The following is a 20,066-nucleotide window of genomic DNA, read 5'->3' as shown; positions in this document are numbered from 1 at the left end:
TAATATTTAACCTTTTATTAAATCTAGAAAAAAATGACAAACAACATGATTTATAGACTATTGAATAAATTAACTAGATTACAATTAACATGGATATGCAACATCGAATGGTGGTGGTGGATTCAAGCTCTTTGATCAGTGTATCAATAATAACTAATTGATATCTATATACATATTGTAAGATTCTAAAACCCATAAACGAATTCCACAATTTTCCTCGATTCATCAGTTGAATAGATAATACGGGAGTATTTCTTGATCTAAGGATTACTGAAATCCATTTTTACAATCAAATATAACAATTATAGTATATAGTTAACGTCTTTTCTGGAATGTTGCCACATTTAGTGGGACGTATGCTAATCATAAAATTTCGCGAGATCATGGAATTTAACGAAAATGATATGTTTAATCATTGATAATTAATATCGCCATTGGAATAATTAAGACTATCGCTCACAAATACTCATGTTTGTCGTTTTGGTGTTCCGATAACTTTCGCAGCAAGTTTCATCTCTCCGTTTTGGAATGTGGGCTGTGCTTCAAATATCAGTAATAAAGATTTTAAATGAAATATAAACATACCAAAAATATCAAATACTAATTCTATACACCACATATTTTATATTTACTATATTAGAAGTTTATATACCCTGTTCGTTAGAGCTCCGGGTTTATGGTCACAATACAACAGTCTTCGATTAGAATTTTCAAACATTCTTAAATAATTGCTGTAAAAATTCTAAGACAACATATTTAAGACAACAAATACTTCTAAGATGAATCCATGATTTCGTTTTCATATATCTCTACACAATGGCATGTTCGCGTGTGGATCTAAACAACAATATGTAATTAATGATATACAATATGCAAATAATAATAATAATAATAATATTAATAATATACGTTTTTTAGTGAATCCTATACTAACCTTGTTTACATCATTTTTATATTTAAACATAATCTATGATTGCCGATGAATTGCGAAAATCCGGAAATGTCCCTCGCACTATTAAAGAAACTCTAGGACATTTCCGTTGTTGTGTCGAGTGTATTATAGATCATAGTCGTTATATAATGTATAAATTATGTATTTTATGTTACTACATTAATATACATTGAAAATTCTATTCTACTTAATCTATTACAGAGCACAGGTCCGTTTCTTCTTTTGAACAGGTTTTGTATTAAATGTTGTATTGTTCTTATACGGTTTTTTTTTCGTTTGATTTTCTAAATGTAAAGAATGGTTGTTTGTTGTATGGTCAGCATTTGAGGTTATTAAGGAGATTTGGGTACTATCGTTATCGTGACGTGAAATACGTTACTACTAGGGAGTCGGTCACTTTGACGAAGCGATGTTTGTTCATTACCCTAATTGGTCATTTAGGATATCGCATTTAAGTGAAATTATAGACTCCATATTGCATTCAAATTTAAATATTATTCTATTTTTCTATCATGAAAATTCTGTTACCAGAATAACACCAAATCCCTTCTTGTATAATGGTACCAAAGTAGTCAAGTCAATTATCTTATTGTTGTACTTTTTTCAAATGTATACTTTTCATAAAACGGTGTCTGTATTCTGGACGTTTACACGAACTAACTCACCCAGATCTATTATACAATAAATATATATAATGACAAATATGCAATGTATAATATATACAATAATTAACAGGCAAAATATATTTATATTTATGAATAAACGCTAGATTTCAACGTTTATAAATATATATATTTACCTTTCTTATGCAATCCATATATATATATATATATATGGATGGTACGAGGGGGCGACCTCTTTGATTTTTGTAAGAAATAAAAGTGCACATTTGATTTAATGTAATGCATTAATTTCCTTTGGAATGAAAATCTTTCTATTTCATAAACTTCTTTCCGTAAATTAATATAATCAATCTTGCTTTCAACTTCTTCTGCTTTTTCTTCTGAACCGAACGTTTATTTGTCGAAAGTGTGTACATAATAAGGAAAGTCATTCAAAACGTATTGTTTTACCTAAAATCAAAGAGGTTTCGATCCTTCAGTACAGGTCAATGTGCAGTAAATACAATGTATACAAATATGTCTTCAATACGAAGATATATAATCTATCAAAACAATAAACCATGAATAATAATTATAATGATATTAATAATAACAACAATAATAGTAATAATATCTGTATTCTTCAAAATCAACAACTTACATTTAACAATGAATTAGACATTACCAAGTGAGTGTATGGAAATTGAATGGTTCGATCATCAAGTTGGGTGTATCTATTGGAGTTATTTCCCTTTATTAGTCTTTGCCAAAGACCATTATTTGAATTAACTGTCAATATATATGAATATTGGTCAAGATATTAAATAATATTAAACAATTGAGTCAAGTTGGTGATAAAAGAGTTGCTTGCCCCCTTTTTTATACCTTTATTTCACTTATTAGTATGATAATGTATGATAAAACATACGTAAAAAAACTGTTTAGTGGCCTATCAATTTTTTTATTATATAGATATTCTGGAATATTGTGCAATACGTAGATATTAAAATTGAAATGGCTTGGAGCAAAGGTAAATAATTCTAATAAAGGACCAAAAAAAAGATATAATCACGTTTTACCAAAGGTCTATAACTCTGTCCAAAATAATCTGATCATCACAACTCTAGAAATAAGTACAAAAATCACAACCACAAATAATTCGATATCTTTCACGAGATAAATATCTTGATATCTTAATTCACAACCATGGATGAGGAGGGAGATTTAAGTGGTGAAGGTGTGAACACATATGACACATAAAAACTACATAACATATAGTCTGGATCCTTTGACAGTTACTAACAATTCTCATTTGCTATTTCGATCCCTAAATTGATTTATTCCCAATTTTTCAGAAAATAACACTAAAGAATCTAATATTTGTAAGGGGATATTCAAGCTGATTATCCGGACAGGGTTCGATATTAGTGACATGTTTTTTTTGTGGAGCGGCAATAGCTAGTAATGTCAAAAGTTATTTTTCGAAAAAAAAAAAATTACTATCGGCAATGCGATTAAATCAAAATCTCGATAGCCACATCCGCCAAAGAAATCCAGCTTTTATGAAAGAATCTTGTATACCGTTTGGGATGAGTAATACGCCATTCACATTAACAAATATGATAAATATATTTATTATAGATTGATAAATTAAAACTGTATTAATTTAATTCTATTGATGAGAATGCTAATGTTGTAGAATTTCAAAACCGTGTTCCATCTATTGCTACCTGAAAGTAGGCATACACTCTAAACTACGAACTAACTACATAAATACCGTACATTTAATTATGGTATATTTACAGATATTGGTGATTTAATATCATTTTAAACAACGAGAAACAATCTATTCTCATAATGATGGAATCTATTAGCGTATACATTTACAAGCTTATGTTTAACTACCTGGGGTAACATTTATCGAATTACGGAAACGCGGCTTCAGTATTTTAAGTTTTAAAAAAGATAGTGACGTAATAAAATGAAGTGCACATATTGGGTGACGTCATGTTTCATATTTGCAACCGGTAACTCAGAATCTATATATTCATGTAGACTTCGACCTGACTTTGTTAGGTTACAATCCAAGAATGGGGAATACACCCACTTCTGAAAGACGGTAAATAGAAGAACTATCGATTACCAATAAGTTAGTAGTATTCTTAAGTGGTGCCATTGTTTTGATAAACCGAACTAAAATCTCCAAATTTTGGACAATCCTTAAATAATATTATGATATCATTGTTACCGTGTTAAAGACAAAACGTCACGTGAGAAGTGTAAATCGATAAATGCAGGGTTTGACAACAGCTTTATAGATTAAGAAAATAAACCGTGTTCTAAAGTTTGATTTAAGCGTTTTGTTTTCTCTCCAAATATGTCTTTCATACTCCATCGTTATCGTTCATCGATTGAACTTGCTGAATCTATTTATAGAAATTACCGCCATCTTTTTTCTCGCGCAGTTAAAATAGTTTTAACTTGCAGACGATTTCCGTTATATAATCATGTATATATATATTTACAAATACATACTACCCCAACTACAGCACTATGGACTACAATCGTTTTTCGGTTTTCTTGCTTCATTATGGTATTTTTTGGAAAATTATATCATGTCATTTTTATCATCATAATTCATATTCAACTGAACTATTGGCAGTTGGGAATATTGCATATTATCTCCGAGAATGCGCGTGATAAGTATTTCCGGTTAAATACACTAAACTGCAGTAATGGCGTTTCCTTCGTGACCGTTTGGAACTTTGACTGGTTCGTGTTGTAGAGTTGTGTCGAACATCTCGTGCTCAAGTGGAGGTAACTCATGCTTTGACAAATGATAAACCAGACCAGCCCCCAGACTGTCACCCATGACGTTGGTCATAGTTCTGAATCGATCCCTGAAATAAAGGAAAGGGGAGTCATTTAAAAATCAATGTGATCGAAAAAAAATATACGGTTACTTTCTGCCAGTGCAATGTTAGAGATGATAATTTATCAAGGTGCACGCCAATGTATAGGCTGGTGGTCCTCGATGTTTCATCCCACCCGAACGACTAATCAACACATCGTTTGTAATCCCCATGGGCGCTAACTAGGAAACGTGGAAATTGGTCTTGAAAAATCCCCGAATTGGACCCTAGACTACTGCCACTCTCAAAATCAACGATGAAAGTGGGAGACCAATTGAATCATAACCCATAATATTGACTCCACTCTGCGGGAGAGCTTCACAACAGCTCTAATCCTCACCAACATCTACAGACGGCAAATCTAGATCTGTGAAACGTTCTATAATTTTCCAGTCGTCTAAAACAAAACTGGAAACAAAGTTAGGCCAGTAAAAATAACCATTTTGACTGACTGAACTATGTTCGATTTTATTGCCTTCATGTATGTCGCCATTATCCGAGCTTAGGTAATTTAATTACACTAAAAGGTTTGAGTCACGTGATACTTACAAGAACCAATCGACGACTAGAATCAATGTGATGTCATTGACAGGTAAACCAACAGCTGACAGAACAATTACCATGGTTACCAGACCTGCCTGTGGAACCCCGGCAGCTCCTATCGATGCAGCAGTAGCCGTTATACTAAAAAGAGAGTATATGAAAATAATGCAATGTATTGAATTATTGAAGGTCTGAACTCCAATTACACCGTCTTGTTAAAGGTTAAAGCGCCTAGAATTGTTCTATTCGTGATGTCCTGGGGTACATAAAGGATACAGTCAACTTGCAAAAGTAGGAGGCTTTTAAATTAAGGACACGGATATGCTATATTCTGAAGACAATTGCACGGGTCAAAACCAAAGTGGGCTAACCCATAATTTAAAAAAAAAACCAAAACAACAAAAAAACAAACAATCTGTTTCACAGAGGATTACGAAAGCCTTGTAATATCTCTGTAAAAGATGACTACCTTTAACACGTGACGTCTCATCACGCGGCGTCTATTAGTGGCTCAATGTCGCGTGCATTGTTTACATAAGACATTCTAGTTCGGGCAGAATCGAGACTTTTACTCATTTTAATACCCATTTGCACTAAATAGGAAATAATTTTTACCTACAAATACCTCAAACGCCTTTATTTATTTTTCTAATACATAAAAAAAACGTTTTAGAATTTAATTTGTCGCAGGATGTCATCCTTATCAGTGATTGTAGCGGCCTAGTGAAAATTCACTGCTGAAATTCAGGCAAAAATTAAAATGTGAACTAAATAATATATTCCTGAAATAAGGCATGGCATAATATACTATTCAAAAAAAGTAGGGGATATTTGATTTTTAAGTGTTATTAAAGTCACCTAATGAAACTGACGAAGAAACAAATGACAAAATGAAATAAAGTTCACATTCATCGATTTATTCCAAATGATCGTTAGACTAAGTAAGGCACAGACTGACCATTATAAGGGTAAAATGATACCCGGGGTCAAACAGCAAAGTTACCACAGCATCACAACCAAGTCAGTAACGGGTAAATCCTCCTCTGTTTGCCAAACAAGCATTGATCCGACGTGGCATACTCCTAATGAGACGTCTAAGGTCATTTTGGTCCAGATTGTCCCATTCCTGTTGCAACGCCGCAGCAAGTTGTTGACGTTGACGTAACCTCTGTCCAAGCATGTCCCAGACATGCTCGATGGGGGAGAGGTCGGGCCAAGGTAATGTGGTGATGTTCTGTTGTTGGAGGTAACCTGTAACGATCCTGGCCCTGTGACATCTTGCGTTGTCATCCTGGAAGATGAAACGGCGGCCATGACGTCGTGCGAACGGCACAACATGGACTGCCAAGATGTTGTCCCGGTAGTACTGGCCTGTAACACGCCCTGCAACAACATGTAAAGCCGTTCTTCCAGCAACAGTGATGCCTCCCCACACCATAACAGAACCACCCCCAAATCGATCATGTCTGATGACGTTAACGTCTTGGAAGCGCTCGTTTCGACGACGCCACACCCTCCTACGTCTGTCCAAAAAATCAACAGTGAACCTTGACTCATCTGAAAACATCACATTGCTCCAGCGTCGATTATCCCAGTGTTGACGATCCCTACACCAACGACGTCTTGCCTGAATGTGATGATCTCTCAAACAAGGGATCACGCGAGGACGTCGGGCGCGAAGGTGACCCCTATGCAGTCGATTCCGAATCGTCTGGCCACTCACTCTCACACCAGTGTCTGTTTGAAGACGAGCGCTGATCTGATTTGCTGTGATGACACGATTTCTCAAGGCCAAGGTACGGATAAATCGATCCTGGGCTTGAGTTGTCGCCCTTGGTCGACCTGAGCGTGGTCTGTCCTGTACAGATTGTGTATCACGGTATCTGGACCATAGCCTGCTTATGACAGACTGAGAAACATTCATCGTCCGCGCCAACACCGCCTGTGTTGTGCCGATCTGTAGCATGCCAAGGGCACGTAACCTTTCATTTTGGGTAAGCCGACGCATATCAAAATTTGTTTTCTGGTCACTAAAACAATTAAACTGATGTTTCCACCCTGGAATTCAATGCCACAATGACTGTAACATTCAAAGTCAGAGTCGTGCAAATCTTGGGTTGGACCCCCATGATGATCCCAAGCATCACCTGCATTCCATGCGGTAGCTATTGGTGCGTTTGGGCGTCACATGTAACTGGAAATGTTTCTTCTGTTAGGTTCTATAGTGACTTTTTTCGTAGTCATTTGCATATTTTAGTATTATGCCCCCAAAATCAAATATCCCCTACTTTTTTTGAATAGTATATATGGGATGTCAGAATATCACTGACCTTGATGAATTACAGAATTTTTAATCATCGATAAACTTTGAAGTGAATTTTCTTAAAAAGTTGCCAATGTGGGTTAGTCCACTTTAGGTCTGACCGCTTCACGTATTCATTGATTCAAAGCACGACATACCTATTTGGAACGTACGCGGGATATTACGTAAACCAAAAGGAATCAAAATACCATCTGGGGGACTAGAGTGTCGCGTTTCGACCTCTAGCTGCCCGGTCATTTCTGACTTGCGGTTGTGGTTTCGATCCATGGTGTGAGCGTATGTGGTATGGAGAAAGGGGCGCCTTCTCAACCTCGTGGGTTTATTCCGGTTTTGTCCTACAGGAAAGACCCCGTACGTGCGCTAAGATAATAAAAATGAAAATATGACAACTTGTCTGCATTATCACCGTTATTGGGTGATCTAGAGAAAGTAAGCATATCATATATTTGCATCACATTCGCAACTACTGAGAGATATAACTTCGCGACTACAGATAGATATAACTCTTACACGATGCAGAAAAATAGGACGTTAACTCCATTTATAACTCTTACATCCTAAAAGTGTGCCATGCAAAGAGAACTTTACGTGTTAATAGGATGTTTAAAACAAGCTGCATAGACGTGATAGTTGGGGAAAGAAAATGTCCAAATTATTGAACCATTAAAACACTTCGGACAGTGGCGCAAACAAAATGCGTATAGATAAAATATTTAAAAGATATTTCGACTTCTTTCTACAATAGCATGTTATCTCGCTGCTCTAATGCAATTTTACAAAAATCGAAAGCTGGCTTCTAAAAGCTCTTTTAATTGATCTTGGCGGTGTGAGCTCGTTTTCACCGCCATCAAAAAGACGCAATCGGCAATCGTAATGGAATATTCAGTGATAAGATTTAGAAAAGATTGGGCTTGTGTCAAAATAATTGATTGTTCCTGATGTGTTGTAGAGCTCGACTAGTCCTTCATTGAACAAGACGGTCGACTATCAGTGATTGGAATACAGAACCAGACTGACATACACTTCATTTAAACTCCTAAGCTTCTCCACAAAAAAGGGAGATAATTAAATTTCCCTGATTTACTCCGACTTATTGATCATTGGGAGTTATCGTTGTAAAGTAACGCTTCTTATCGGGGATTATCAGAGGTGCGAACATCGACATAAATACAGCACGAGACCTAGGGAAATGGCGGAGTGATCTGTTGGTTAATAAATAAAATGGAGAACACGGATGGCGCATGTAGCGATATAATTACTTTTTGTTCAATCGTTCAATAATTTGAACATTTAGTAAGATACACGTCTATCTGATCACTTTATCTTCACGTATAGCTAGGCCTACATGTTCCCAACAAATGGATTTTTAATTATATTTTATACCGCGACGTTTGATAAAGTGCAGGTTCACAGTCGTCACAACATAGTCCCTATTTTACTATAATTCAATCGTTTTAAGACTTATTTTGGTAGTTTTAACAGTTTTCAAAGGGTTTCTATTTTTGATGGGATTTAGTTATAAATCCGATGGTTTTATTCTTTAATAAACAGTTTTAATGAAATTTATCTCAGATTTATTCAGCCAATCACGGACTGGTTCTAAAGAACCATTAAAAATTCCGTCACCACAGATTACAAAAATCAAAAATTAGACAAATCCTTTAATGCTAGCCATTGGAAATTCCGTCATTACAGATAAAACGAGCAAAAATTGGATTAATCCTTTGATTCTAACTTTTTTCTTATTTTAAAGATGAAAAAGAATAATTAAATTACAAAACACCATGTCCTTGTTGGAATAGTTTGTTTAGGGAAAAAAAGTGACAAAACTACAGAAACTAATCCAATACACATGGATGTTATCCTCCGTCGTTTAGACGTAGAAAAAACAAATGAGTGGTTAGCAATCGCAAAATCGTTTTTTTAAAGGCATACGAGGTTATTAACCTCTAGATAATCTTGGTCAGAAATATTTCATCCATAAATTGAACCAGATTGAGGCGTACAATCAGATGGTTCTTATAGTGAATGAATGACATGATGGTTTTACGTCCTACTTTTCTAGAGAGAGAGAGAGAGAGAGAGAGAAGAGAGAGAGGGGGGGGGGGGTAACGAACGTCCACTTGACACAATCTATGCTTGCCCATAGTTGTCTTTAGCAGTGGTAGGAAACCGGAGGACCCGGAAAAAAACTCACAAACTCCTACTCCTTGTCACGTACGAAAGGGGAATCGAAAGCACGCCAGTTGACTCAATGACAGACCCTATGATACAACGCGCATAAAGAAGGTTTCTTAATAACACTTCCCTTTGAGGTGTAAGGAAGATTTAGCTCGTGCATAATGTATGTTTAAATTACCATTTAATTGTAGAAATGGCGTTTAGAAAATCATTCCTGGGACATATTAATGATCATTAACGATGCATTATGTAAAAGCTAAATCTGCGTATGGCATGTCTTTCTTTTGGCCTCAAATTTAAGTCAAATGTTATATAAATTACTAATTAAACATTTATTGCCGTGACTTTTAATGGATTGGAACACGACCACCATTTAATAATATAATTTAAAAATGGATAATCGAGACATCGTTTATTATCGTAACAATGGTAGCAGTGAAAATCGAGACTACGTTATTTTTATCTAAACTTCAAACAATCATAACTTCGCTCTGAATGAAGAAATTTGGCTGAAATTTTCCATATATTCCTCTTTTAATTTCTATTTGTTTAAACAGTCAGGTTTTTGTTATCCAATTTTTACATGAAATGAAATGAAATGAAATGGGGTTTAACGTCCTACTGTTCTGCTCCTAACCTGGGCTAATGAAGACGGGCATACGCCATACAGTGTGTTATGAGGGAAATTTTGCCCGGACAGCGGCACTACGGCCTACTCTTATATCGAATTCCAACTGCCAAGAGATCTTTTACGTGCACGCCAATGTGTACACGGGACCTCGGTTTTTCGTCCCATCCGAACGACTAGACAGCTTTCCTTGTCAGCCCCTCCGTCCTGCATCACTTACAAGGGAGAACCACGCCGGAAAATCTGTATGAACTTTCTCGGCCAATGCAGGGATCGAACACCCGACCTCCAGGCTAGCGAGCTAGCGTCTTACCCACTTAGCCACGTGATCCCCCCAATTCTTACATAATGCAACTTTAACAGACGAGTCGCTATAATTTTACTTTCGTATTGTAACGTTCCTTGTTTCGGCAGTTCACTAGACGCGACAGTTCAGACGGTTTTCTTCACATTTCGTACGTTTAAATGCAATTTTTGCTGACGAGCGCCGTTCGACAATACGTCATATCAGCATGATAAAACGTTATCCATGTGATTGTCATTTCACGTCAGCTTCATTAATCGAATGTTCTTTGGTTTGTTTAATTTCATCAATCAATTATTCAATTATTCTTTTTTTTATTATTATCTAAAAAGCAAAAGTTTGAACAGGCAAGTAATTGTCAATTGTTTGATGTTTTAGCGTTAATAAACGAATGGGATCGATTGAACCGAACATGTAATCGTGTATCCATACAGGTGATTACCGTATAGACACCACTGGAGCTTGCTTTATGAAGCAATAACAATTCACCTCACGTTCGCTCTTTAAACCAAACTGATGGCTGATATTGTCTTTTCACATGCTCAACCACTCACTTAATATCAACTTGAGGGTTTTAATGTGCTACGGCTAGAGCCCCGTGAGATGGATGGGAATGTGACTGGAATCCCAACAGAGGCATCAAACTTCCATCAAACCACTCGAGTCGATTCGCATTGCGTGACTTCACCTAGCCTCAGTACATCTCTAGATTGCGATGTGTGTCCGCGAGGTTTCATCACCACCATCAATCTAGTCGCTTTAATCCAGTCTTGTTAGAAACTATATTTGGTTAATATTATTAGTCTGGGTGAGCGCGACTATCGCGATTCTACCTGCTGTAAACACTGACACATATCCCTTTAATTAAAAAATTACGTGACATATATTCTTTAATTAAAACATCTCTGGCATTAATTAAACATCCGCTGTTGGAGGCGTTGCTGGGTTACCCCTGGCTTTAATACTCTATTATTTATATATGTGTCAAGTATTATCATTTAATATTATTGTTGTTCTATTTTGGGTTTTTATTCTCAGTTTGGCGCCATTTCAAAATTTCTTTTCCACTAGTTGCCAAAAGCTTTCATGCTGATATACATTTCTAACATTTAAGCAGATGAGTTGCGCCTGGACAATCCGTTCATGGTGAGGTCAGAATCTTTTGGTATACCATCGTATGTGTGTGCAGAGTGTAGGAAACGTAGTACACGCATCAACCGAATCTCTTTTGTTTAAACACATCTGATTTTGATGTTTTAAACGGTTTAAGATATCTTGATTAAACTTTGTAAACACGTCAAGTCATTAATAGCAGTTGTGCCTTTCGCTGATTACAAAATTTCCCGGAAACAAACTTGGTTTATACTTTGGTATACATGTACACCTATACAACATACTAAACTTACGTTGTCTGTCTGCAATTAGCCCCGCTTAAGAACAGACACTAAGCTAGTTGGCCGACATTTTAAGTCCTAAATTGACGATTTGATTAGAAAACACTAAGTATATTTCTAGAATTGTGAGAAGTATTTATTCTTCATTTAATAAAACTGAAAAGGTTTAATTAGTCTTTTTGTGTATAATAGACGTGAACCGGAGTAGGGCCGCATTAAAAAAATACGGGGGGTTGGATAGTCGGTCTGTCATTGAGTTAACTGGCGTGGTTTTGATTCCCAGGTTGTACGTGACAAGGATTAGGGTCGCCTGTCCAACCTCCTGGGTTTTCTCCGGGTCCTCCGGTTTCCTCTCACTGTTAAAGACCCTTACGCACAAATGAAATAAATTGAGCTATATGTTAGTCCCGAAATGACCTAGTTTTGTCGCGTGGACGTTAACACCATCTCTCTCTCTCTCTCTCTCTCTCTCTCTCTCTCGGATATGGCGGTCATTTAGGGCAGAGCTCTATTCTCGAAGTAGATTATAATATACTTCTCTTTGTGCTGAATGCCTACACACAATGGCGCGGTATGTTGATGACCGACTTTTACTTGTTAAAAATTGTTTTTAGTTAATTTTTATCATTATGTGTCAAAGTCTAAGTTACAGACAGTTTTGTAATTCTGTCGTGCTCTAGTGATTATATTTCACCGAGAAAATATTGAATATGACTAGCAGAAGATTAAAAATATTGATCGTATTTACAACAAAAAGCTGGTTGACATAAAATTAATTACAAGTTAATAAGGTCAGAGGAAAAATATACTTGGTATCCGATCAATTCATGTCTAACAGGGAAACCTGAAACCCGATCGCGATGGGATACAAACTGTTTGAGGAGAGAGAGAGAGAGAGAGAGAGAGAGAGAGAGAGAGAAAGAGAGCGAGAGAGAGAGAGATGCGGTTTAACGTCCACTCGACACAAACCAGGTCATTCCGGGACTAACACACGGTTAAATTTTATTTCAATCATTCGTTTGCGCGTAGGGGTTTTTAGCAGTGGGAGGAAACGGAGGAGCCGAAGAAAACCCACGAGGTTTGATAGGCGACGCTACTCCTTATCACGTACAACCGGGGAATCGAAACCCCGCCAGTTGACTCAATGACAGACCGTATGATACAGCGCGCTCGTGCTAACCATTCGGCCATCCAACACCCCAACTGTTTGAGGAACTCATCCAATTTTATGGGCAGGGAGGGGGTCGATTACTAGGTCTGTCACTGGGTCAGGTGGTGTGGTTACAAGGAGTAGGGCTGGCTGTCTAGCCTCGTGGTTTTCTCCGGGTACTCCAGTATCTCCCCACTGTTAAAGACCCCTACACGCAAGCGAATTATTGAAATAAAATTGAACCATGTGTTAGTCCCGAAATGACCTAGTTTGTGTCGAGTGGACGTTAAACCCAATTTCTCGCTCTTTCCAATATTATTACCTCCTGGAAAGGGATCATAACGAAATAAAAAGGCCTATAATGAGGTAAACGACAACCCATTTTTACAGTTCGGTAAATGTATGACCTACATCATGGGGATTATAGAGACAGTTTACAAGAACTTAACCCTAACCATAGCGAAAAATAGGTCCACCGCGCACACGGAAGATTTAAATCCAGCCACAATCGAGATAACTCCACAAAAAGAAAAAAAATATTTCAATTTATTCTGAATAACCGACCTACAAAATACGCAAATTACCAGAAGATACGCATGTTATGAAAAGTAGGCCTTTATGTTCATATGATGGAGGTAATCAATATATTTATTTAGTTACTATCCCCTTCTAGGTGGTAATAATATTGAATCGGGTGATCTTATTTCAATAAATCTGATTAAAATATACATTTATATTTCCTTTCGTTTTCTTTATACTTTCGATGGCCTACACTACATGAAGATCTGACAAGTTGAACTGGAAGATCGTGTCAGGGGTCCTACGAGCGGCTTTTGAACCTATGACGTCAGCATTGACGTTTCTAGTGGTTTACCCACAGTTTTGTGCATGGCACACCAAGAACTCGCCGTAACAGACTGTTTCATTGACTAATCCCCCACTTCAACCAAAACGCCGGTAATATAACAACTCTTCCAGATCCTAGTGTAGTAAGACAGGTGAAACGAAATTTGAACTATAAAAAAACGAAACGAAATATGATCTGTGTTTTAATCAGATTGTATTTCACTAGTCACTACAAAAAGATTAATTATTCATTTTTAATCTAAAAACTACAGCTGGTGCAAGAAAGATTGCGCCCAAATTTGCTATCATATAATGCTTATATGGTTGTTAACGTCAAACCTGTCTGCATCAACCCGTTTAATGGGGGAAATTTTGTCATGGAATCTTTTTCATGCTGGTAATCTTACAACGGGACTTTTGTTTGGCATCACATCCCAATGATAATACCCCATCATTGCCAGACCCTACTGTCTTACGCATCGGGTCACAGTGGCTCCCATTTCTTTAACATAAAAACTAGTTCTGCGAATGACACATTAAAAGAAACCTCTATTTCCTAACCGGAAATTGTTGGCTGCAACTGACTAATGTCTGGCTGTTATAGTACATCCGTATTGGGGTATTGGACAATGTCTGCAATACACTCTCCAACTCTTGTGGTCTGCAATACACTCTCCAGTGTCAATGGGGGCGGGGCGAATGGTTAGCACGTGCGCGCTGTATCGTATGGTATGTCATTGAGTTAACTGGCGTGGATTCTAATCCCCGGTTGTACGTGACAAGGAGTAGGGTCCTCCGGCTTCCTCCCACTGCAAAAAGGCCCCAACGCGCAAGTGAATTATTGAAATAAAATTGAACCATGTGTTAGTCCCGACATGACCTTGTTTGTGTCGAGTGGACGTTAAACCCCATTTCTCCGTCTCTCTCCAATATCAATGTTATAACAACTTCTGAAACTGCCATGTCGGGAAACGATTGTTACGAGTGTAGGTAACGATACAGTTTCTCACCGCATGAATATGCATACCCTTTCCCTAATGACTTGAGCGTCAAGTGATCGTAAGACTTGAGCACGATTCGCCGCGGTTCAGGTTTGACACGCCCACTAACCAAAGAAATTAAATGAAATGAAATGGGGTTTAACGTACTACTGTTCTGCTCCGACTTCGAAGAAATTAACCTACACTGAGCGTCAAGTGATCGTAAGCTTTGAGCATGATTCACCACGGTTCTGGTTTGACACGCCTACTAACCAAAGAAATAAAATTAAATGAAGTGAGATTTAACGTCCTGCTGTTCAGCTCCGAAGAAATTAACTTACACTGATAATACCATTTATTATACATATAAATTGAGCATCTTACCTTATAGTTACTATCTGTCCGAAGTCCATGTTCATGTTGTTAACTTGGGCTATAAAGAGCGCAGCCACCGCTTCGTACAAAGCTGTACCATCCATATTTATTGTGGCTCCCACAGGGATGACAAAACTACTCACGCGCGGGTCCACGTGATTATTATGTTCCAAGCAATGAAGAGTTACTGGCATGGTTGCAGAACTGAAATTCGAATATGCATGGATGTCAACAACTTTTATTGTAAATACATTAAGCAACATAACAGCATATTGGGTACAAAACCCTCTAAATAACAGATTATATGAGTACAAGACGTATCTAGAAGCAGTACCTAAAGACCGAATTAGACGATGGACACAAGACTTATATAGGGGATGCATTCAAATCCGCACCTAAAAGGTGTACCCAAGGATTTACGTAGAAGATGTACCCACTGATGTACCCAAGCATTTCCAAAGAAAGTGTACCAAAAGTGTACCCAAGCATTTACATAGAAGGTGTACCCAAGCATTCCCATAGAAGGTGTATCCAAACATTCCCAAAGAAGATGTACCCAAACTCTTACCCAGAAGATTTACCCAAAAGGCTTACCAAGAGGATTTACTCAAAAGACTTACCTAGAAGATGTACCAAAAGCAGTGGCCATAGCCTGTGATATACCATATATAAATTTGTATGGATTTTGTCGAGCACCGAGAAAATATAATCCCGGTAAAACGACTGCACCATGAACAAATAATCCACACAGCACAGTAATAAAATACAAGCCAACTTTTCCCACCAATACACTAAAATCTTCCATCTCAACTATTTTAGCAGCTATCAGGAACGCAATACCAATTGGCGAATACCTATAAAGATAAAAACACCATTAATAAATTAATACGTCCCCATGCTATGGATGTCTAAAGACCATTGGGGAGCCGGTTGGGGTGGGGTGGAGGCGGCCGAATGGTTAATGCGTGCGTGCTGTATCATAAGATCTGTCATTGAGTCAACTGGCGTGGTTTCGATTCCCCGGTTGTACGTGACAAGGAGTGGGGTCGCCTGTTCAACCTCGTTGGTTTTCTCCGGATCCTCCGGTTTCCTCCCACTGCTAAAGACCTCTACGCGCTAGGTCCTGAAATGACCTAGTTTGTGTCGAGTGGACGTTAAACCCCCCCCCTCTCTCTCTCTCTCTCTCTCTCTCTCTCTTGCTGCGTTTGTGTGCAGTGGCGAAACAAATATCTGACATAAATGAGGGAAAAGAGAGCGACAAATGCGTCACACTGCAAATCAAAATATATAATTCATCATGTTTTACTTAACAAAAGCATTCCAAGAGACGACAGATACTCTATCTTCCCAAGACAAGTGTTAATGTTCGGGCTATAGAAATAGGTTCATAAATCATTAATTGTAATGCACCCGTCCGACTGGGGTGGCGTCCTTACTGCGAAGCTACGGAGACGGAAAATGGTCGCAGAGCGCGTCAAGATCGCCATAAGCGCCGTAAAAGCGGGGTGGAAACGCCAGATATCGTGCTGTGGTCTCCATGGTCGTGAATGATCGCTTAGTCCCCGCGTTTGTTTTAAGCATGCCCCCGTCAGACCGGGGTGGCGTCCTTACTGCGCTGCAGCGACCGTACGGCCACCAGAAAATGCACAAGGTCGCCGGCAAACGTCAACACAACGCGAGATAATGTCCCCAAAATTTACAAACTTGGCGTTTTTTGAACATGCTCAAAACAAACGCCGTTACTCGGCGATCATTGGCGACCATAGAGACCACAGCGCGATATCTGGTTTTTCCACGAATCTTTTACCAAGCCTATGACGAGCCTGACGGGCTCTGAGATCATTTTCCGTCGCCGTAGCAGCGCAGTAAAGGCGCCACCAATGTCTGACGGGGGTATAAGATAATATTGAATACGGACGCCAAACACGTGTATCAAGTATCAAAACCTTTTAAAGCAGAAATTGGTTTATCTTAAAATCGACTGAAATATTAACTTGCTATATATTTACATTAGCAGCCAATTATTGCACTTAAACATAATGTATTAAATTCTGATATCTCATCATGTCGACTGTAATATCTCTACAAAAACGGCTTTAGCAGTTTTCCTGTTGTAATTAATTGATCAAATCTAACAAAACCATAAATAAAGTTAAACCACAATCATTAATCAGTGACATCGATCTCTAAGTTGCATCCTTTAAGGTGAGACAACAGGTGTTTTACCAGAGAAAAGGTCATCAGGGTGAGTTATCTGCCCGTGACACAGATTCGAAGTTACATCTTTTAATGTAAGGAAACATGTGTTTTATATGAGAAAACGTCATCAGAACGAGTTATCTGCGCGTGACACAGATTCCCGCCACCGAAGGTTAAAACAACAAAACCAATTACCTGTTCGATAAATCAATGTCAAGAAAACTACAGGTAAATCTTACCACTGATTACCAGTACAGGTAAATACTAACACCTAATTAAACTTCAAACCTTTCCAGAGGAATGATGAATGAAAGGTAATCACGGCAGACGGAAGTGAATATGTCAATTTGTCAGCCATGTTTATCTCGTGTGTGAATAATGTCGTCCATATCTCTTATATAGTTCAGTGTCCTGATCAGTCATGTAAATATTATATAAGATCGATTCTGTTGGAAGCTCGATCACGCCACGTTTCGGTGTTGACTACACTAGCCCCAATCTGTTTCACAGAAGTAATGCGAAAGCCTTATTCTAACTCTGTGTAAAATGGTCGACCTTCAGAAGTTCAAATGTCTTCTTCTAACCCTGTGTAAGATGGTCGATCTTTAGAAGTTCAAATGCCTTCTTCATATGACGTCACATCACACGGTGTCCATCATTGGCTCGATAGCGCGGGCATTGTTTACATAATAAGTAGTAGCGCAAACTTGTCCGGGCAGAAGGGTGCATTTATTCAATTTACATACTCTTTTACACTAAATAGGAAATATCATTATCCAGGTATACTTCAAACACCTTTATTTATTTTTCCAGGGACGTGTATCAGGCTGGCAAATCCTGACCCACTGCCCCGAGGAACACCTTCTCGCTGCGGAAACAAAAACTTACCATATAAACACTGTAAACAGTTTCATTGTGACTTCCACGATTACTGCACAGAAATCGAGAACTGGTTTACCCCTACTGTCCATACGACCCAACATCACACCGAACAATATAGAAAACATGACAATACCCAATACATTCGTCTGGCCTGTAGATGACTTTGTGGGTACCCAGTTAAAGTCTGAAAAAAATAAAGACTTTAAACAAGACAACATAATGCTAGTATAATAACCGGAATCTATTTATGGTCTGCGATATCACCTACGGTGGAAGCGGACGTTCAGTACTGCGAACGATTGTCAGACCATTTAATAAAACATGCAATTTAATTTAGGCAACATAAGAATTTAGGCAGTCATAAATGTTGAAGATTCAAACAGATATTACCGGTCAGGGTTTTGTTTGGGGGGTGGGGGGGTACCTTAGATTGACCGGATAGCGTTAAGTCTTTCAATACATATTGAACAGAACAGTCAGGGCCATCTTAAAAGTATTATAGGACCCCAGGCAGAGATGTACACTGGAACCTTTACCCAGAGAGGCGAATGACAATCTCCACGTGTAACACAATAACAGATTTCCTTGAATGACATTTAGAGTTATTACATCCATAATAACACATTTAACAGAACAGTCGGGGCCATCTTAAGCGCATTAAAGGACCTCGGACAAAGAAGTGTAGTGAAACCTTTACCTACTAAAACAGAGGCGAATGAAAATGTCTACATGTAACACACTAATATTCATAATAACACTAATTTATAGATTTACTACTTCTTGGTTTATTACATGACTTCACCGTTTATTACAGATTGAAAAGGGACCGAAGTGGCATTCATAGGAAGGTGGTTGTCGTTATTATGTCTTAATTAATTCCATGTTTTGATTGCTATAAATTGTTTGACTCATGGACGTACTATAAATGAATTGGTGTATTCATTATTGTTCATTGCTTGATAAAGATACCTGTAAGAGTATTGAAACGTTGCATTTAATAAACTAAGAAGTAGTAAATCCATAAAGTTGTGACATAATGAACAATAAAAGATATCTATAGTTTAGTACAGAATTATATTTATTTACAGATCAGCATGAGAGCCCAGGGCAACAGCCCAGCATACCGATGAGTTAAAACGACCCGGTATCAAACATTTATAATTTTATCCGTTAATATTCAGCCCGGATATTATTACCCCTAGCCATGGTTGGGTCCACAAACACATCTGGTTGAGACACATGCCTAAATGAATTTGACTTGTATCTTTTCAATCTGTGAATAAAGGTTTCCGTTGAAATCAGCTCACGATTAATTAAGGAAGTGGAGTAAAATAGTTAATGATACATTAGTCAAGAGTTTAATCAACCGTTGGCCATTCTTGCTATAATAATTCAAAAATAGATCATAAAGAAAGAAAATGTTGAAAATTGCAGTCAAATTACTTTATTCTGAATGGAGTTGTCACTGTTGGAAGTTTGGACTAGAAATAGGCATCAAGTGTGTTCGCACCGTCTACGAGAAATGCTGATCGTTTGATTGACAGACGATAACTCCAAACACATATTCTCGATTATCAAGTGACATTCTCAATGGCTACTGTACCCTCGCTTTGCAGGCCTGTCATCGGTAGTCTCCGGTAGTGACGTCAGTGACTAACGGTAAACGTTCGCTTGGTCAGCCATTTATTGATTTAATTTTAAATGGACGACTGCTTAAATCCAAGCTGTATCCCAGTCATCCGATGTTCTCGAGCGTTGATTATGGGCTTATGTAAATAAAGGTCTAATTAATAAT

The 20,066-nt window shown here is 37.8% G+C and overlaps 1 protein-coding gene across 1 annotated transcript in view; it reads right to left on the bottom strand.

Annotated features, from left to right (window-relative positions):
- LOC126807953 (excitatory amino acid transporter 1) overlaps positions 1 to 20,066 on the bottom strand; it is an 84,314-nt gene continuing 64,248 nt past the window's right edge. Inside the window, exons 4-8 of the mRNA XM_050532947.2 lie at positions 18,278 to 18,455; positions 15,811 to 16,044; positions 15,200 to 15,394; positions 5,016 to 5,150; positions 1 to 4,454 (exon numbers count right to left, since the gene is read on the bottom strand). Coding sequence (XP_050388904.1) covers positions 4,277 to 4,454; positions 5,016 to 5,150; positions 15,200 to 15,394; positions 15,811 to 16,044; positions 18,278 to 18,455 — 920 coding nt within the window. The 3' untranslated portion in view covers positions 1 to 4,276. The remainder of the gene's footprint in view (positions 4,455 to 5,015; positions 5,151 to 15,199; positions 15,395 to 15,810; positions 16,045 to 18,277; positions 18,456 to 20,066) is intronic.

This window comes from Patella vulgata, chromosome 9 (genome assembly GCF_932274485.2).
Source record: "Patella vulgata chromosome 9, xgPatVulg1.2, whole genome shotgun sequence".
Taxonomy (NCBI): Eukaryota; Metazoa; Mollusca; class Gastropoda; family Patellidae; genus Patella; species Patella vulgata.
This window is presented reverse-complemented; position numbering and strand designations above follow the sequence as displayed.